Source organism: Orbicella faveolata, unplaced genomic scaffold (genome assembly GCF_042242905.1).
Source record: "Orbicella faveolata isolate gen_17 unplaced genomic scaffold, um_ofav_v1 contig_25, whole genome shotgun sequence".
Taxonomy (NCBI): domain Eukaryota; kingdom Metazoa; phylum Cnidaria; class Anthozoa; order Scleractinia; family Merulinidae; genus Orbicella; species Orbicella faveolata.
This window is the reverse complement of record NW_028301553.1, coordinates 3062583-3084164: the sequence shown is the minus strand read 5'-3', so window position 1 is coordinate 3084164 and position 21582 is coordinate 3062583. Positions and strand designations below refer to the sequence as shown.

Here is a 21582-nt window from a genome sequence, read left to right as displayed (position 1 = left end):
CAAGTGCTTCATATCTCGATGAACGCATAGCTGACGCATGAACCACTTGTTTTATAACATTTTCAACGCGTTAGTTTAAAATGGACGTCATCAGCGTGCACAATGGGCATTTATAGCACGCTCGCGCAAGTGAATTTGAGTACACGAATTTATTAGCTGTGTTATAATGCGTGGTGAACCCATAAATGCCTCTCCGCGCTCGCCTCACGCTTGCTTTCGCTTGCCTGGAAAACGCGAAAACATATGCATAACACCTGCTCTGCAGGCCAAACAAATTCTATATATTCAAGGTGACAAATCTGGCTTTTTCTTTCTCTTCTAACTACAATTCAGTACGGCTCTGTACCAACAAGTTGTAATTTAAGCAGATGTTTACAAATGTAAGTCAAGTTTTCCTCGCCCCGCCCCCTTTATTCTACGGATTTGGATTTTGAAAGAAAATTTCGAAGAGAAGGTTAGTTTAAAACTTTAGTCAGAATAAAAAATTGCTCAAGACATTCTATTCAGTTGCGAGAGGTGGGATATGGGCGAATGTGTTGGTTGTTACGTGGATACATAACTTCCGTTTCCTATTCATGTTAGGAAAAAGCACAATAGGAAGGAAAACTACAATAAGTAAAACCCCGTTTAAGACTATTTTTTGGCAGGAAACTGTACATCGCGGCATTTCATAGAGTATATCAATGGGTCATCAATCCAGAAGCCGCCCCCCCCCCCCCCCCCCAGAAAAAAAAACATAATTTTTCTCGATAATCAAACCGCTGCACACATGGAAGAAAAGTTTGTAGCCAAGAATATACTCAACTTACCAGTGAGTGTTCATTTTCAACGTCATTGATTGCCTAACCGAAAATTTGATAGAGCCAAAAATACTAGTGCGTACGGGTCCATATATGGGAGGTTTTTTCTCACTAGAAAATGAATACTGAATCACGAATCACTTCACATGCAATTTAAAAGCAAATGCCAGGTCCTTCACACATTACCTCTAATAATCCAACTTCTTCTGCCATGATCCACCACTTCTTAAGTGTATATCTTTACGTGGCAGCTTCTTCAGGCAATCGAAGACCAAGACAGACAGCAAGCAGCGAAGTGCAAATGAACAAAGGAGTTCAGGGCTAAATGCGTCCCAGTTAGAGCTTCCCGCTTTTATACTAGGCGCATTTAACGTGAGACGTCAAAGTTGTCTTGTAATAACAAAAGACCTATAAATCGTCAGACGTGTAAGGTGTAAAACTTGTCAGCCGCACCTAAACACATGGGCGTCTTTGATGTTCTAGAAAGTTGCGAAATCGGTCAGTCCCTCACAAGCACACCGGCGTCTTTTATGTTTTAAAAAGTTGTAAAAATCGGTCAGCCCCACCCAAGTACACCGGCGTCTTCGATGTTTTTTGTTAAAAACAAAAACAAAAAAATTAAAACATCGTTCAGCTCCATCCAAATCACATCAGTGTTTCGCCGATTGTGATTTTTTGGGGGGGGGGGGGGGGACGCGGGGGGGGGGAAGCAAATGTAGGGTGACATTAGAGAACATAACGTGTTGACGGGGTTTAATGCCTAAACAAAATCAGCCGTAATGTGATCCGTCCCTTTGTTACGATCATGGTATCCTAAACATGTACTCTTTCCTTGTTTTTTTCTGGTCTATTTCATTTGGCAATACGTCAAACAATGACAATTAGCTGCTGCTAGTTCGACCCTACTGTTTGACTGAAAGGTTTTCTTTCCGGTTACTGTAGACTGCGAGTAGTCTTAATTTTAAACGAAACTGAACCATTATTGATGTGAAGTTTATATGAAATAATTCATATATGAACTGCGGTTGTAGATGAAAGTGAAGAATGATCATCGCAGTTAATTTTCCAATTTAAGCAATTGGAAAGAAGAAGCCTGAAAAAAATCAGGGCTTCAACGGGATTCGAACCCGTGACCTCCGCGATACCGGTGCGATGCTCTACCAACTGAGCTATGAAGCCACACATTGGGAGCGAGATCAATTAGTTGAGTTCATAGCTCAGTTGGTAGAGCATCGCACCGGTATCGCGGAGGTCACGGGTTCGAATCCCGTTGAAGCCCTGATTTTTTTCAGGCTTCTTCTTTCCAATTGCTTAAATTGGAAAATTAACTGCGATGATCATTCTTCACTTTCATCTACAACCGCAGTTCATATATGAATTATTTCATATAAACTTCACATCATTTCACTCCTCACGGGAAGATATGAACTCAACTAATTGACCGCGCTCCCAATGTGTGGCTTCATAGCTCAGTTGGTAGAGCATCGCACCGGTATCGCGGAGGTCACGGGTTCGAATCCCGTTGAAGCCCTGATTTTTTTCAGGCTTCTTCTTTCCAATTGCTTAAATTGGAAAATTAACTTCGATGATCATTCTTCACTTTGAACCATTATTCTTGCGTTTTCTTTACTTCCAATATCTTTTTCAGCTTTTCAAAGTAACATTAAAAATTTGTGACATAGCTCTTTTAAATAGGGTCAAGGTTGAAGACCCTTCGCGGCACACACTTATGCAAAATTTATGAGAGTGCAGTAACCGGCATGAAACCAAGAAACTAGTGATAATGGCCAAATGCATTGACACTAGTTGTTCAGAGAGCGCATAACTTGCTCTGGCCGCGGACAATTCATCGATCGGTTAAAAATGTCTGAGTTCAAGTACATTTTATCCGCTGAATTGCACCTTTTCGCTGGATATTGCTATTCACTCTTAAAACAAAGAGTTTTTTGGTGTTAATTTTTTTATGTAAACTAACTTGGGGGTCGAGAGAGGGTGATGGCTGTGGCTCATCAATCTATTTATTTATTTATTTATTTATTTATTTAGTTAGTTAGTTAGTTAGTTAGTTAGCTATTCCACGCTTATTTTACGTTTATATGCAACTTTTAACTTCTTAAAGAAAAGGTGAAGAAAAAAATCAACCAATCCAAGCAACAAGCACACCAAAGCTTCGATTTGCTGCTGTGCGCGATATGTTCTATTTCTATTATCAGTGTTTTACCTTATTGTAATTGTTAAGCCAGGTATTCGTGGACGTTCAGATGTCGTAATTGAAGGGGGTTCGACTGAACCCCTACCCACCTCTATATCCGCCCCAGGAAGGGGTATAGGTTTATACTCGACGAGAGTCGAGTAAATATTTGATGATTAAAAACAAAATTTTCCTTCGACCTATTTCAAAACCTTATTCACAATGTAAATTAAGCATTAAAAAACAAATGACTCAAAGTGATAAACAATATCTATTTTATACCTCGGCAGGGCCCCAGAACCTACTGCTGACAAATCGTGATCATCCCACAAAATCATCACAGCCCCCCTCCCCTCTACATAAATTATGAATCCTCTCTTGCATCGCTACTGTGTAGCATGAGAGATCTAGTTCCGTGGCTGAGCAAGAGATGCTCTGTCACCTTCCGGGATCTTTCTACATCAAGTGGACCGGAGCTTCGTTAAGGTAGGGGTACATGTGAATTTGAGTGTAATTCAAAAGAGTTTAAAGAAGGGCTTGAAACGGGAAAAAATGTTTTGAAACACCACATGACAGTTGACACCCCACAAGGGCACTGCAGGTTGCTGGGGAACTGCTTTGTTGTCCATCTACTAATTTCTAACTTCAAATTCTTCTTTTAAGAATCCCTTAAATCTACTATATGTCCTATTTCCCTAGATTTAACTAATCCATTGAGAAAAATTATCTCTTCCCAAATATACCCAAAAAGCACCCAAAAAATAATAAATAAAAAAAGTACCTCAAAAGATGGCTTCGTGTGATGCGCATAGGTATTTTTAATTGCTTGACACGCCAACGAGTTAGTTGTAATAATAATAATAATAATAATAATAATAATAATAATAATAACAATAATAATCTTTGCAACATCGTAAACTGGACGCTCCTGACAATGTATAAAATGCACCACCCCAAATCTGACGTGGACAGGCTGTAACTGCCCAGAATCGAAGGAGGTAGAGGGCTTATAAAACTGAAGATTTCCTACAAGACGACCACTATCGGTCCTGATAAATACCTCCAGGAGACGCAGGACACCCTTCTCCACTTTGTCAAAGACCATGACGACAAGAGATCCTTGTACTCCATCAGCAGACAGTCAACGAAGTTTAGCCGGGAACTGGAAGTGCCTGCAACACCACCTGCAGAGGATGAGGCGAGCACCACCTATGCCCGCAAAACAAAGGCCAAGGCAAAACACCAGGGTCGCCAACAGCTCAGGTGCAAGTGGGAATCAAAAGCGCTCCACGGCAAATACCCACAGCGGGTGAAACAGGCTGATGTGGACCAAGACAAGACCCACAGATGGCTAAAAGCAGCCCGCCTCAAGGCAGAAACTGAGGGCTTTATCATCGCAGCCCAAGATCAAAGCCTCTCAACACGCTGGTACCAACATAACATTCTCAAGAAGCCTGACGTGGACCCAAAATGCAGACTGTGTGACCGTTTTGATGAAACCATTGACCGCCTGGTCTCTGGCTGTCCTGAACTGGCTAAAACGGAATACATTCACCGCCACAACAAGGCAGCTGCACACATGCACTGGAAGATCTGCAAAGAGTTCGATATTGAGGTGAAGGATCGATGGTATGAGCATGAACCCACGACTGTCACCGAGAAAAACAATATCACCATTTTGTGGGACATGCCCATCCACACTACCAGAACCATCGCAGCTAATAGGCCGGACATTGTGCTAAAGAACAACAAGCACAACAATTACCTTATCATTGACATGACCGTACCCCTAGACGCCAACACCTCAGTCAAAACCACGTAAAAGCTTAACAAATACAAAGATTCGGAAATCGAGATAGACAGAATGTGGGGGCTCAAAACAACAACAACAGTCCCGGTGGTTATAGGAGCCCACGGTACCATCAAGAAGGGCGTGGAAAGCTACATCAACAAAATCCCTGGGAACATCAACATACATGAACTCCAGAAAATAACTCTACTTTCTACCGCCCACCTTCTCAGGCGGGCCCTCTCCATCAAGCAGAAACCCTCTTTGCCTCCCTAAGTCCATGGTTTGGACTCGGATGCTGCGAGAGAAAAACACCCACAAGGACACTAATAATAATAATAATAATAATAATAAAAATAATTTAAAAAAAAAATAATAATAACAACAATAATTTACTTTAAATCCGGGTTAATGAAAGAAAAAATGTTAATTGACGTTTTTAAATCATTTAAGGTAGCTTTAATTAAACTAACCGTTAACATTTGCAGGCTAACCGCCATAATAAATCAGACGCCAATGTGGACAAGGCGTTACAAAATTACAAAAACAACAACCTTCATTTATTTCAACAAAGCTCAACATCTGAGAGGTAAAAAGTGTAAAGTAGAGAAAGAAAAGAAGGAAAGGTACAATACTGTTAAATTACAAAAATGAAATTAATTCAAGTACAGATAACAACAGAAGCTAATAACTTCAAGTACAAGAAAAAAGAGAACAGATAATTTTCAGTAACAGGAGCTTATTAAAATAAATGTAGAGGTGCTTTTTTGGTTCCATAAACTCCAGCAGATATTTTATCAATGATCGTTTTTTAGAAGGATGATCATCTTCACTGCTAATTAATTTTAAAAGAGCGTATGGATTTGTATCTTATAATACTCTTTAAGTAGGGAGCGCAGACTATTTGGAAGAGAATGCCATACTTTGGGGCCAAAAATTAAAAAAAAGGGAGTTGTTCTAGTGCTTTTTAAAGATCTAAAAATATTCCACATGAAAACAATTTCCTATCCACATTAGTTTGGATTTTCCTAACAATTTCGAGTATAGTATGATAGCAGGAATACATCTCGCGAAATCCGTACCGTGATTTACATAGTAAATCATTTTTTCTCTACATAAGCAATGATGCGATTACACATCACTTTTTCAAAAATGCAGTTAAATACAGAGATACGCTCGCAGTTCCCCATCAGTTAATCATCAGATTTGAAGACGAGCTTGGTGTGTTTCTGTTGGGGTGGATGAATAGAACTGTTCACAGAATTGTTAATTAAATCATCAACGAGGTTGACTTAAAATACTATTAGCGCATCTAAGTAGTTGAATTGGACAAGAGTACAATCCATTTGCTTTTTGATAGGGCAGTGTCGGAATCAGGTTGGGTGAGAGGAACAAAAAAAGAAGAGATAACATTGAGGAGGTTAATAGTTCAGTCACCCATTATAGATACTGGTTTACCAGTGGTACTATATGTTTCTAGCACATTATCGTCGAAATAGGCTTAGAACCCCTTAGGGGAATTGTGCTGTCTATAATATCAATGAATATGGCAACAACTCCAGAGGTGTAGAGGTTTTGGAACGAATTCAAAGACATTCCTGGCAAGGATTGTCTCGGCATTGATACGTCGTTAGATTTAGTGATTTTATTCGCGGTAACTCCAATAACGGAACAGTGATAATCAATTTAATTTAGGTGACGTACTTCTAGATTTTCGAGATAACGCTTCACGCTTCTCAAATATCAGGTTGAAGCAACGAGAAGTCGCTGTTTTAAAAAAATAAATCTATGTTGCAGATTCAAATTCATTTAGTGTTAAGGGTAAAGAAATCTGCTGGAGAGTTTATCCAAATATATTTTGGTATGGAATGAAATGAACACCAAACTTTAGTAATTCACGGAAAGCTCCTGTACATGAGGTCTTGTCACACATATTTACTAAATAAACAGTCAAGTAGCAAAGTTTTTAGTGCAAACACTTAGCTTAACTTAAAGTTGTCTCTCAATCAGTCCGCCCGCTGTAAGACAGCAGCATCCTTTAAAACAGGAGATTCAGTTTCTTGGCCAATGATACCTGTAAAGTGCCCAGAGAAGTACCTCCGACATTTGGGATCTTAAACTTGACACAGCGTTTAACTCGCAACACTAATAAACTTTTAACTTTTAACTCAGTCATGAAATGATCAATACAACTTGATGTCATCCCTCTTTTTGTAATCTTTCTATAGGGAATTTATTACCTCAGTTAGTTAGTGGACATCGACTTGTACGTGGACTGAAACTTTGTCTGAATTTGAGACAACTTGTTAGCAAATAGGAAATAACAACAATTTAGGAAAAATTACTGTGTCTTATTGCATAGCAGGTGCATGGAACGAGATAATTAGCTAAAAGGAAAGTCGTACGAGTGAAGCTTTGAGGCAATCAGCCAACTTTGAAATAACAACAAGGTTTGGAGTCATTATTTGTTTCAGATTTGCCTGGTAGCGTTATTAGCTCTTAATAAACTTAGAACGTATACAAAACTTTGTCACGGCTCAAGAAAGGATGCGAAGCGAACTATTTGAAATGATTTAACATGTATTAATAATTGAAAGTACATGAATCTCACTAAGATTGCACATTCCAGAATCCCCGGTTCAATTCTCATTCCAAACTTTACTTGGGGATCATTTCGGGATCAGTGTTTGGAACCCTTGCAACACTTGTAATTGTGCGCCTGGCAACTCAACATTCGCAACGCTCGAAACCCTTGCAACGCTTGCAACGCCTGAAACCATTGCATCCCTTTAAACGCTTACAACCCTTGCAACGCTTGAAACCATTGCAACGCTTGAAACCCTTGCAACGCTTGAAACCATTGCAACCCTTGCAACGCTTGAAACCATTGCAACCCTTGAAACGCTTGAAACCCTTGCAACGCTTGAAACGCTTAAAACCATTGCAACCCTTGAAACGCTTGAAACCATTGCAACCCTTGAAACGCTTGAAACGCTTGAAACCATTGCAACCCTTGAAACGCTTGAAACCCTTGCAACCCTTGAAACGCTTGAAACCCTTGCAACCCTTGAAACGAAATTAAAAAACAAACAAACAAACAAAAAAAAGAAAAAAAAAAGTAAGCCTGAGTTGTTGTTTGATAACGATTGCACATTGACAACAACCTTTATTTGACTTTTCTACATATTGCTGTAACGTGTATTTTAATTCAATTCTGTAAAGACCATTCTTGTAATTTTTACATTGCTCTCGTTGTTTTATTTTGGTCAGACTCTCTTGGAATCATAAAGAAAATGTGAAATGAAAACGATTTTGACTCTGGTATTCGGTCGAAGAAAAATATGGTAATAATTCTCGTGCGCAAGCCTAGTGCTGCTATGCGTGGGCTGCGCAAGTCCTTACGCAAACCTATAACCTTGGTCACAAGGGTTGGGAAAAAATCATTCTACACACATTTTGCCCCTCCCCACCCCTGAGCAAAGTTGACAAAACACTTCCATCTAACACAAGTTTGCATTTTACCATTTTCCAACATTGAATGGGGCAATGGGGTTGTTGACACTGATTCTGTTAGTATTACGATTATGATTTCATGAATTTGGCATTTTCCGGCAACACAATTTGTCCGTGATTGTAGATGTCAGTTTGCCGGTGTGACGCTTGATTGGCAAGTATCGACGTGGTCAACAACAAAGAGCGAGACCATGCAGAGTCTTAGGTTTTGAGAAGTGTAAGCCGTTGAGAAGTGTGAGAGCTGTATAAGGTAACTTTGCACCAGAAGTGATAGAGAAGGAGCTTTTAAAAGAGCAGAAGGTGTGTTCGTCCATTGTAAAAGAGGTCGTTCCCCCCCGACAATCACTCTTTTACTGATATAGTCTAGATATGTATGCTTATTATTAAAACTACAGAAACTACGGCTGCATACGTGTATGCAAACGAACAATTTCGTCTTTTAGTCTGTTATTTTGTAGTCCACCATATTCACCTCTGAAAATTATACTAAAGCAATTATTCGGGCTCAGTGAGCATTGGTGAATATTCACCTAGCCTCGATTCGTCTCCGTGAATATTCACCAATGTTCACATCGCCTTCGGCGAATCACGGGGGATGATGGTTAAATACATACAGTATATGACTCATACATAATATCAGTGATCCTCTATTGTTTACCAAAATCCTGCTTTCTATACCCGAGTACAGTCCAGTGGAACCTCGATTTTATAAAAACCGTTATATAATCAACTCCTTGGTATAACGAACGTTATTCTTCGGCTCGGCCAAAGTTGCAGTAAAATGATATCATAACGAACCTCGATATGACTAAAGCTTTGTTATAGCGAACACAATCCAGAAGCCCAAAAGTATAATATACCTCGATAAAACGAAGAAACGTCAACACGTGACAAAAGATAAATACGAAACAGTTCAACAAGGATGAAAATACTTTAATCCTTTGATAGGACCGAGGCGTGACGGCCTCTTGGTTAGTGCGCTCGTCTCCGGATCGAGCGGTCCGGGTTCGAACCCTGGCTGGGGAAATTGTGCTGTGTTCTTGAGCAAAATACTTTACTCTCACAGTGTCTCTCTCCACCCAGGTGTATAAATGGGTACCGGCGAACTTAATACTGGGGGTAACCCTGCGATGGATTAGCATCCCATCCAGGGGCGAGTAGAAATACTCCAAGTAGCTTCATGCAACAGAAACCGGGATAAGCCCCGGTGATAACAATGGGGTGACAGGCCTACACAACTCCTATCCACGTGTAATAGCCGCTTTGAGAGTTTTGCTCGAACTAGTATATTTTTGAGGATCTGCCCCTTTAGTATGGTACGATAGGGGGATCTTTGAATATTTCGCTAAACAATAATCCTGTTTTTAGGAGGACATTTCACCAGAGTAGAGCCGTTAGAGGTCATAGGTCTACGTGGTTTCCGCTGTTATCCGCGTGTAATTTGTAGAGTTCGACTCCTCTGTTTTTTGCCACTTGCTAGTTTTTATTGGCTCATCTGTATTGTGAGATATGTTTTAAACTCTCTAAATATTAGCTCTGGAGGGACAAAGTTTGAAACATTCCGTGAACATGTTGGTTACTTGCATTTTGCATTATTACGCCGGGCCCGGCTGTTTGATTAACTGTTGCAAGTTATGCTGCTTGTTATCACGGGTGTCATATTTATCTTTGTCCGGCTTCGCCAGAGATAGCTGTAGCTTTCCTTGTTGAAAGCTATGAGTCTGTCTCAGCGAGACGTTCTTATGCTTCTTGCATCGATTTCATCGAGCTTTTTGTCCTTCCAGTTTGTTCGTTCTGGAGCTGCAAATGTAGATGTTCACGCGCAAGTCTGTGGACTGTTATGCGTGTTGTTTATGATATTGTGTGGTTTTGCTCAGGCAAAAGCTCTGAATTTAGGAGTTCTTCCTATGATTGCTGGTCCAGCTCCACGTTGTGGTTGTCATTTGCTTTTATTTGCTATGTTGTCAGGTTTTCTTGAGGCTGTTAATAGTCCCTCTTTTGTTAGGAGGCTCGTAGCCTTGTAGATCAGGCAATACCGCGGTTTCTATCCTTCTGGATCTCATCAGTTGCCGATAACAGGGAGTGGTAGAGACCAATGCTCGGTAACACTCCGCACCTGGCATATTTTTTTTGGTATTATATACTTGTTCGGCGGATCGAGAATTCTTGATTGCGATTGGTAGTTTTGCCACCAGCGAATGGTGAGCATAGAGTCTTCGATCCTTTGGTACACAGCTTGAAACTGTGTTTTCTATGATGGCTTTAACGCTTATTTTCTCCAGCATGTGGGATTTGAATTTAAGGATAAAGCGTAAGATGCGTTGTAATATATTAGCAAAAGGTCGGACAGATACACATTGCAAGATAAAAGAGTCTCTGCTAATAAGGGAATTAAAACCCGTCCTAAATGATAATGTAAGAAGCGAAAAGCTTTATCTTTATTAGTTTGCATTGTTTATATGCAAATTTTTCTCAGCTTCTGTCATTGTAATTGTTAAGTAGTTACTTATTCTAAATTGAAATTCAGTTGTTACTTCTATTCCTAACGGTCACTTCTGAAGATGTATGTTGAAACATACGAAACGTCAAGTAAATGAACTTTGTTTTTTAACATGCGTTTTATTGTCATGTTTATCACCGCACTTTGCGTGTTACTTCTTATCGTGTTAAAAGTCGCCCTGCGCGCCAATTGTTACACGACATCGTTTTTAACTCGGCTCGTGTAACATCACCTTAAAAGATTTCTCAGAAATTTATCAGTATAACCACCATAATCCTCCCTTGCAGGGGCTGGGGAAAAGGAGGTCTGCTGAAATACTTGTGAAAAGAAAAGTGTAATAAACGGGGTGAGGAGGACAATGAATCATTCCCAAGCAGTTAAAAGAAAAACTTTATTTCTTTCCAAGAAAAAAATTATTGTCCATAGTTCTTGCATGATTACGTATAAAACAGAACCAGGGTGGCAAAGTTCAGTGTCTACATTATGGGGTTAAATTTGTAATAGAGTGGTTTCGTTTTGCCGTAAAAGTTGTCCAAGGACGAGCGAAAGAGCAAGTGTAATATAGGCCCCAGTTGTTTGAAGGCCGGATAACGTTATCCACTGGATAAATCGCTATCCAGTGAATTAAACCGCGTTATCCACTGGATAGTGATTTAACTGGTGGATAGCGTTATCCATCTTTCGAACAACCCTATCCAGATTGTCAAACATACATACATACATACATACATACATAAAACTTTAACATTTAGGTAAGAGGAAACACCCCTCTACTAATTGGAGACACTTAATATAATTAAAAACCTACTAACAAAAAAGTATAGAAGGTCAAGGGGTCGTAAATAGGTTGAAATTTTATGTGTTGTGGAGGGTCACTTGAATTTTTTTTATTTTTGGCTCCTTCATTGTAACTTAACTGTGTATTGTTTGAAAATGAGGGTAAATTATTTGAATACTTTTGAACTTTTACACATGTTTAAAAACATGTGTAAATGTGAAATCCATGTAATATGGTTTGTGATTAATGCAATATATATATTTGACTTTGACCCCAGGAACCAAACAGAATAGCGCCTCAGTAAACTTTCTGTATTTGCTCGAGAAATTGGGACACAAAACTAATCGTTCCGATGTATTTTGGGACTAAAACGTCCAAGTTTTGTCTCAGAATCATTTCTTTCTCGTCACTGGAGTCAGAGTTAAGTTTCGATAAGGAAGACTCCGAAATAAACTTCGATCGAGCACGTTCGACAACTGTGAACTCATTGCTTAGAGCTTTGAGAGCAATTTACAATATTAATTCAAGCGACGAAGGGGAAGACTTCTTTGCGGACGAGCTGCTTGTATATTAGGAATGGAAAGCTAGATACGAAGTGGAGGAGCAGGCAAACGAAAAGCAGGAAAGAAAACTCAAGGACTGCTTTGGATGGTAATTTCGTCAACTAAACATAAGATTCCCACGCGTGTTTATAGCCCGTTTACATTTGTCCTTAGCGAGAATGTATTTTGTCAAGGTGTGATTGTTCTGTTAAATCCAGTCTGTGTTTTACTTTCAGTTGAATGCTTCATGTTTATAAGAGCGACGTACGTGTTGCAGTTTTCGAGACTTGATGACCTCCAAAACATTGGCTTCGATCGATTGAAAATCGTATTGTTTGGACCTGTATTTTTGAAGCTGCGGGAAGCAGTAACTCCAAATAACCGATGTAAATTGTCCTCAAAGTTTGCAGTGATATTCGTCGGATAAGCGAAAAGGATGTGTTCACTAAGCGGTCCGCAGATAATGTAGTCTCCTCCGCAGCCGTAATTAGACCTTAATAATGCTTTAAGTGCACCTAACCCCAAAATTGTTTTTTCGCTAAAACGAATCTAGACCTCTATTAAGCAGTCACCTCTATATTTAAGAGGTCGCAGTCACCATTTGCGAAGTCCCAACAGGACTTTTTCTATTGTCTTGACCTGTGTTAAATGGTCACACAGTGTCAATTACTTGCTCAAACAGTTTCAAATAATGTAACACACTAGTAGGAGAGAAGCGTTGCGTGACGACCCTAATAACGGCTGCGGAGGAGACTACAGATAATGTTACTCGGTCATATTTTCGACGCTATTGCACAGAATCTTTGTCGCACTGCTGATTTCCAAACCTTCGAAAAACTCTGTGAGTCTAACAATTTTGTTATCATGTAGTTCTAAAGGATTAATCTTCGACTTTCATCCAAATCGAAAGAGAAATAAGTGTTGGTTAGCGGCGTACAGTAGCGATCTATCTACATATCAGTATAACGCCTCTTGATCACGATCGGATCACACAACTTTGCCGGTTATGTTATAAATACTGCGGGATTGGAAGATATAGGTTGTCGGTAATATTTCTATACATTGCTGGTTAGCTTTAAGCAGAAAATCTATGAAAATAGCGTTCGAAAGTCTGCGGAACAAATTCCAGTGAGAGTTCTTCAATGGTTCTCACAGATTCAGTTGGCTTGTTTCGGTTCGACAAAATCAACCATCGTTTACGTCTTTATTGCACCATTAGCCGATCATCGTCAGTAAATTGTACAGTATATCTTTCTTTAAATCTGGGATATTGCTGCAATAGCCGATAGCACCTCTGAAAGGCGTTTCTGCGCACTTTCAAATGTGTGTTGCACCATCCTGAAGGAAATTAGAGGACATGAGATATCCAACCTTCCTGGGTAGACGTCACAACAGCCGCTAGACCCATTCTCCTCACTCGGTCGTGAAACAAAATGGCGGTGTTTTGGAGTTATTAGGCACCTTAAGGTTACAGTATACCTTCGGGTCGGCAATTTTCTTCAAATTTGTATTTTTGGGTCAAAATAGTGGTCAAAGAATAATCTCTAATTTCTGAAAAAAAAATTTGAAAAATGCTAAATATTGGCGGAGAAATGGCGGTTTTACGTTTTCACCGGAAGTAAAAGTTTACCTCTTGATCGACAGCCCTACGGCGCGTATGCAATCAACCGAGACGATTTTTGCGGGAATTACCTATATGGATGTCACGAATTGACTACTCAGTTGATCAGCATTGTTGTTCTGACTACCCAGCATTTTTGGTATTAGGTGTGTCTCTATTAAGTTATAAGTAAACATAGACCACGTTTAAACCATGGGCTAGTTCGAAAAAGCGAAAACAGCGAAGAACGAATGAAAATACATCAATGAGTGAAGAAGCGAAAGTTCGCCACGCGGATGAAGCTATAGTTATCGTATAAGGCGGGCAAATATTCGTGGTAAGAGAAAAGAAAGGTTCTGTAAAAATTTCGGAACTTGACAGCAATAACAGAGATCCTGACAGAGACTCTTCTGATGAGTCCGATATCGACGAATCGTCGGACTCATTGAGACCATTTGAAATATTATCCATGCAGTTGCCCACACACAGTTGCTCTCCGCGCTTTCTTTTGTTTGTTTCCTTCGCTCAGCAACTCTAGCGTTCGTATCCTTTTTAGTCTTCCCCATTTTGCCAGACCAGCTTCAAGAAAAACCGAGCTACAGAAAAATTATCTCTCTGCTTTCGATTCCTTGAGCGCATTGCGAAACACAAGAGATTTTTAGAGATTCGCGCGTAAATTCCACCAGGAGGTTAACGGTAGTAAACTTTCCCTGCACTGATTGGTTCAGTTATCTGAGAACCCAGTTGAAGGCGTTTGTGGGCGGAGTTTGTTTGCGAAGCAGAAAATTTTTCTTAGCGCTGTTTTCTCGAATAAATTTTTTCGCTTGAAGCAGACACTTTAAAGAGTTATAACTCAAAGGGAATTTGTTCAATTGCTCTTAAATTTGGACAGTGGCTAGTTTAACATATAAACTACAAAAGCGTGTCTGGGAATTGTTAATTTCGAAATACTTTTTCTTCGAGAGCGATTTTTGTACGATCACTCCACATTTTTTAAATCCTATTTCGAAAATGTTCTGTAACTTTTTACTGCAATTGAATATGCCAAAACGCAGACAGGTTTTTTAAGCGCTTAGGACCCTGAAACCGAGGAAAAAATTAAATTGGCGAAAAACAAAATTCGCTTTGACTTGTAACTTTCGAAAGGTGATTCGGGCGCTCGCATTCAGTGGTCGTGAAAAATTCGACAATTCATTTTCTTTCAAAATTGTTGGTATAGTTTGATAGCCAGCTCTATAAGCTTTAATTTGATATGGGGGTTTAGGTATCTACAGCTTAAACTGCACGCGCTACATCGCTTGCGCGCGAGACATCCCTGAAGGTATACTGTAACCTTAAGATACCAGGACGGGAAGAGCTAGGACGGCTACCGGAAGTAAATTTACTCAACGGGGCATGCGCACGAGAACTCTCCACTAATCTCTCTGCCGTCCTCGTCTCGTCGAGGACGTCATTTCGCCCGACTAGCCGTCGCACCGAAAACGTGAGTATTGTGCGCTTGTTTTGCCCCGATAAATGTTGTTATCGACTTTATTTTTAGTTACATCGATAGGAATGTTTATAAGGTTCGCATTTTTGGTGATTGTAGTGTAGAATACCATGCTGACATGCCAAAATGTGAATAAAAATATTCCTCGTTTGTTCGTTTGTGTTTCAGTCACTGTTCAGTCGCTGTCACGAGTGTGCAAGCTCGATACAAACTGTATGCATTGAGAATACATCAGTGTAAGTACAGTCGATAAAATGTTGTAAGAATGAATGCCATGGAGCGTCTGTCGAGCAAATAGAATACACATTTTCAAACTGTTTAGTTGTTTTTTTATACTACCCGGAACTTGATGCAACGTTTGTTTTATATTCATAATGCTTGTTACAATTACAGATGGAAATTGAAATGTTCACCAAAAGTCAGGATTCTTCGGCGACAGAATTCTCAAACGCTCCAGTGGTAAAAAGCCATCTGAAGCAGGTCGATCAGATTGTTCGTTTAATTTTCTCATACGGAAATTCAGGTTTCTCTATTAAAATATTGACAGATGTTTGCTTGGCTTATAAAGAAAAATAAATTCAGCATCGCTGTTCACTATCGTTTAAGCTTAATAGGATAAGATTTCTACCATCTTTTTTATTGTCTCAAGGATGTTTGAATTATTGACGTCGCCGTCCTTTGCAAAAATACACATCTTAAGTATTTTGTTTTTGGCGACACGACGGGACCCGCGAAAGTTTCCCGCGTCCACTGCCGTTCCCGTCCTGGCCTTCCCGTCCTCGTATCTTAAGGTCCCTAATTTTCGAGATTTCGTCGGGGCACTGAAAATCGAGGATTTAACGGAATCCAAAATTTTTTTCGCAGAACTATTTCAAGTAACAAGTAGATTCGTTTTAGCGAAAAAAAATTTTTGGGATTAGGCGCACTTTAACCATATTATTATTATGTTATGCAAAATGGTATTTTGGAACCTTTGGTCACAAAATATGAGGTTTCGTGAGAAAGGTTTAATGGGAGTGTAGCCTTCCACCATGCTCCCACGCAGACGCTCTTTGGGCTTGTCACACAATCTTCCTCCCACGTGGGGCAGGAAGATTGCGTGATGAGTCCAGGTAGGTGGCTATTGGAAATGCATTTGAAACCTATATTCTTGATATTTAATGTTTGGTTATATGTGCTCAAGAAAAGAAACTCTACAGCAATGCAATGTTCAAACTTAAAGGACCCACTTGACTAAATGTAAACTAACTCTGCATCTTTTTTGTTGTGGTTAGCTAATATACAAATATGGTATTTGTTTCGTTGATCAAATAGGCGTTGCCTCTTAATTGACAGATTTATTTGATGACAAGAATCGTGATTGACATAAATTATATACATTAATTTAAAGGCGTTAGGTTATTGTGTTTCAAACCAGTTTTTCAGTAGAATCGAAGTGAGAAAGAAGTTATTTTAGTCTGTCTGTTAAACCCGCTTACCTGGAAAACCCGCTCACCTGGAGAATCTGTTAAAGACTCAGTGCTAACCCGTAAAGTGCGAGTGCTGTAACTACCCGCCACAGAAGTAAGTTGAAATTCAAGTTTTCTGAATTTAGCTTTGAGATAAAGATTTATTTGTGTTTGTTCTGATTGCGAATTATAAATGTATTTCTTTTAGATTTAGCTCTTATTAACCAAGCTGGAGGTCTGTATGGGAGAATCTTGACCGAGGTCGTGAGTACAGATCTAGACCGAACGCAGTGACGTCTGTACACATGACCGACGTCAAGATTCTCCCATACAGACCGACTTAGCTCGGTTAATAAGATGTTTATTATATGGCAAAGATGAAAACTTTAATTCTTTTAATGTAACTGGTTTGCTGACATTTTGCTTGCGAACGGCGATGAGCTTAACTTAAACCTGCCGAAATTTGCTCGTCCTCTTTACTTTTTTTTTGTCATCAGGCTTTTTGGCACTTCCATAAATGATTGAGAAGAAAATAAAAGAAAATGGTGAACATTTTTGTATTTTAGTTTGTTACTTTGTCAACGCAAAATGAAACCGGTCTAGATGGGAAAATCTAGACCGCGGTCAATATCGATTTCAGCCGATCAAATTCGTGAATTCGGTAGTTCCCAGTCCTTGTGAGACACAGCCATATAATAACGAATAATTATTAAACCTTTGCTTGATATTATGTGGTTGGTGGTCTCCATTTTTTGCGTGGTTGTACCAAGTTCTGAGCTTCTTGCTATGAAAGTTTATACCCGAGAAATTGAGTCAGCAGGGCAAAGACACAAAATTGGTGAAAAAAGAGTATTATGGTTTAATCATTCCTTTTTCTAGATTTTTAGTGTTCATACCCCCAGAAATTGACTGGGCAAATCTCTGAAACAAGACCCAAATGCTCCGAGATACTTTAGAGAAGTAATGAAGGGATGTACTTGCAAGCCATGCATGAAGATATTATAAGGGTGATATTGTTTACCTAACTTGACCCTACTTTGCTACCCTGATTGTGTTTTAGTAATTAACAAGTCCTCAAATGACAGCTTAATTATATTCAAACGACAGGATTTTGGTTTTTGTTAACCAGTCTTCACACCACAACATGATAAATTTATTGGAATGTGTCAAAATCTCAAATCATGATGGAATGGCACAATAGCTGTCAAGCTATAAAACAATTTACACTGGCCACTGAGGTAAACAACTCGGCAAATTTATATTGTGGCACGATGACCGCCAAGCTAATTTGCTGAACAAATTTTGGGGCACAATGGTGGCTGAGCTAAACAACTCTGTTCATTTATTTTGTGACAACAAGCCATGGTCATGTTGTGCAATGACTACTAAAAACAGACTTCTTTATTCCTGTTTACTTTGATTCACCCAAAGCTGATTTGCTGACCAGTTGAGCCATACTGATTTCACTTACCAAGAGTATCTACAAAGAGTAGCTAGAACTTTTGAAATACAGTCAAACCTGTATTAAGTGGCACCATATTAATTGGTTACCCTCTATTAAGCAGTCAGTTTTCAAAGTCCCAAAAATTACCTCCCTAAATTACTGCAATTGTGACCTCTATTAAGTGGTCACCTCTATATTTAAGAGGTCGCAGTCACCATTTGCGAAGTCCCAACAGGACTTTTTCTATTGTCTTGACCTGTGTTACATGTAAATGGTAACACAGTGTCAATTACTTGCTCAAACAGTTTCAAATAATGTAACAAATGAGGTACAACAAATGATTTCCTTGTTTAATTTCGCAAATCATTAAAATGCCGAAAATGAATGTTTCTTATTTGAGGTCAAATGTCTTTTCAGCACTGATTGTATTTGAAATGTTTTTCTTGCAACCTGTATTAGGTGGTCACCCTGTATTAAGTGGTCACTTAGCCTTTCCCTGAGGGTGACCGCTGAATACAGGTTTGACTGTACACTGAAATACACAGCCCAATAGGCCAGTTCTGAGTTACCTTGTGTCCAAACAAGTCTTCATGCGAAACCATTCATATGAAAATGTGTTTCCCCCTAGATGTTCATTTTCATGTAATTCAAACTCATTTTCATAGGAAAGGTTTTGAACGAGGACTCGTTTTGAAACAGAGGCACAAGGTAACTCAGAAATGGCCCATTTCTCAATTACACGACAGACAAATTTCAACATGAGTATGATGCGTCTAAGTGATGTGGGCATAATGAAAACAAAAAAAATCTTTGGCCCCATCGTTAGAGTGCTCATCTCTGGATTGAGTGGTTCGGGTTCAAGCCCTGGCCAGGGACATTGTATTGTGTTCCTGGGCAAGACACTACTCTCACAGTGCCTCTCTCCACCCAGGTGTATAAATGGGTATCGGCAAACTGAATGCTGAGAATAACCCTGAGATGGGCTAGCATTCCATCCAGGGGGAGCTGAAGTCCAGTTTGTGATTGACAGCTGTTGAACAATTCTAACAAGGGTTGTGATTAATTTAAATATTCTATGAAACTTGAGAGTCTACAGAAACTGGAAGGGTCATGCAACGTATCAACAAATCGTGACCTCTCCACTAGCATGGACTTTGACACTATCTGACTGTAAAACCTTGGTTGCTGCTGAAAAATGTTGATTTTAGCAATAGACAAAGGTTGAAAGTCAGCTAGTGAAATCATTTATTTACGGTATATATTTATATATTAAAGTGAGAGCGTCGAACTCACTCAATCTCTGATTACCACTAGTTTTAGCGTGCTTTATCAGAGAACAGTGCACGACTGACGCCACTTTTACTCGTTTGGAAAATAAAGTTTGGTTTGAAAATTCAGCCAAATGGGTGGGGAAATTATTGGATTATTTATCATAAAACAAATAAAGAAGCCTCGACTGTGCTCTGTTCTGTTGTAAAGCACTTAGGAAGCGGTAGAGCGCTCAAGAAGCAGGGAAAAACACTCGACTCCGTCTCGTGTTTTCCCCTACACTTCTTTCGTGCTCTACCGCTTCCTGCGTACTTTACAACAGAACAGAGCACAGTCGAGACTTCTTTATTTGTTAATTATAACATTATCCGCAGTCTGCCGAGGTGAAACTGATTCACTGAAGTCACTTCTATCAGTCTTTCTCAATAAGTCTTGATAGCGCTTGTTCACGTTTTTTGCAATCAACATCTTTATTCCAAAACGTCTTGAACATATCAGAATAAACTTTGGGTTTAAGGCATTCATCGTGCAGCGCATCGCAAACCTCACAAGCTGGAAGACTGTAGATGTCCGTTGAAGCAAATTTCTGTTTCCAAGAAAAGTATTCGTTGTATGTAGTGTCATTTTTATCAAGGTACAGTAGGTATTCTGCCAAAGCTTTCACGGATGGAAAGTCTTGCACACTAATAAACGAGCCTGGTGGAACCACATCAGCACTGTAATAATCCTTGCCAAGTACAACAGGTACTGAATTCCTAGTTAGTGATTTCCAGAATTTCTCGGTGATATAATCAGTACAAACTCCATTTTCAAACGCCAGAGTAAATTTGTAAGGTTTGAAAACACCATCACAGTTTCTTGATTTCGAACACTGGTTGTGTTGTCCATAGATACGTGAACATCCACCATAAATATCAACACTGATGTAGTTCAGAAGCTTTTTGACATACTTCTGTCGAATAGTGCCGCAGTGTGAAACAGCCCACATCACAAATTTGCTCTTGCTTGCTGCGTAATCAATTAATGTCGGTGGATTTTCAGCCGATGACAATCGAACGTAACTTCCATAGCGCATATGAAAATCTGAGTCCGCTTTGAAAGTTATCGTCCAGTTAAAAAAGCCATCCGGTATTACAATATTGTCGAGAGGATGAGACTGAGGACTTTCACGGGAAAGAAAGGCCATTCGTTGACTCGGACGCCGATGGTTGTGAATTTGTTGAAGTTCTTTGGGACTGACGAATCGTTTCACATCTGGAGCGTGAAAAACAATCAGATCACTCTTTCCTATATCGTGAACGTTGTAGGTAAGTTTACATTTCTTCTCTGAGCAGTTGGCGTGAGACAGTTCGAAAACAGCTGGCCACGGTTTTCTTCCAAACCATGGAGTGTAAAACAGAATGATCCTTGTTCCGTTGCTATCAAAATGACATCTGTTTGGCATCCGTTTAGTTTCGGTAGCGTTTCGAGCAATCCAAGGCTGTAAATGTGGAAAATTTTCTTCAGATTGGAACATTTTGATGGAGTACAGTAGTAAGAGAAGAATTAAGCCAACCAAAATTGCGAGTATTCTCCAATTCATGATACTTGTCATATCTGAAATATTAGCTCGCGGCACAGGCGACTACACACCGACTAGAGGATGTAGTTGTGATAAGTCCGGCTGCTCCGCGTGGTATTCAATGTATTAAAGCTTTAAGCTTGAGTTGATGTACGACGAGTTGATATCGTGAGCATAGTACATGTATAGCAGCTTATTTTGCAGCCTTACATGTATGATGATACCTGAAAAAGCGACAAACCATTTTGGTCCACCTCACCTGAAGAAAACACAGCTCGTGATGGGCTCTGATGCCTCTGAACAATCGCTATGACTTCAGCCGTTGTAAAGTGTTCTCTAAAATTTAACCGTTGAATGTGTTGTGAGAATCAAAAAAAGTCCGCGACTGTGCAGGCTTTGTTTCCTTGCTTGAGTCCCTGGATGTACTGAGAATGCGAAATCGATTTCTGTTCTGGTTTCGCCTGAAACTTGAACATTAAAATGCAAAGCACGCTATACATGTAAATCAAGTCACGTCGCTTTCAGAGGGCTCTGAGAGGAAATTAGCTCGGTGACCGCGCATTATTAAGTTTGTGTGTAGGGCGGCCTCCAGTACTGTAGCAGCTCTCGAAAGGTCTTCTCTGATTGGTCCACGAACTATGAACGGTTGCAAAGGTCG

General features: G+C 39.7%; 2 protein-coding genes and 1 long non-coding RNA gene across 3 annotated transcripts; 2 read left to right on the top strand and 1 right to left on the bottom strand.

The window, feature by feature from the left end:
- The first annotated feature begins 3421 nt into the window (after positions 1-3421).
- Positions 3422-5103, top strand: LOC110051261 (uncharacterized). The gene is made up of 2 exons (XM_089293777.1): positions 3422-3477; positions 3979-5103. Exons 1-2 carry the CDS (start codon positions 3422-3424, stop codon positions 4811-4813), a joined length of 891 nt encoding a protein of 296 aa, XP_089149903.1. The 3' UTR covers positions 4814-5103.
- Positions 5104-15050: 9947 nt separating this feature from the next.
- LOC149108574 (uncharacterized) lies at positions 15051-15516 on the top strand. Its single transcript, XR_016208771.1, has 2 exons — positions 15051-15196; positions 15371-15516. It is a non-coding gene; the product is annotated as an uncharacterized LOC149108574 (long non-coding RNA).
- A 2454-nt stretch (positions 15517-17970) lies between these two features.
- LOC149108573 (alpha-(1,3)-fucosyltransferase fut-3-like) lies at positions 17971-21468 on the bottom strand. The gene has a single exon (XM_089294716.1). It carries the CDS (start codon positions 20955-20957, stop codon positions 19776-19778), a length of 1182 nt encoding a protein of 393 aa, XP_089150842.1. The 5' UTR covers positions 20958-21468; the 3' UTR covers positions 17971-19775.
- Positions 21469-21582: the final 114 nt, after the last annotated feature.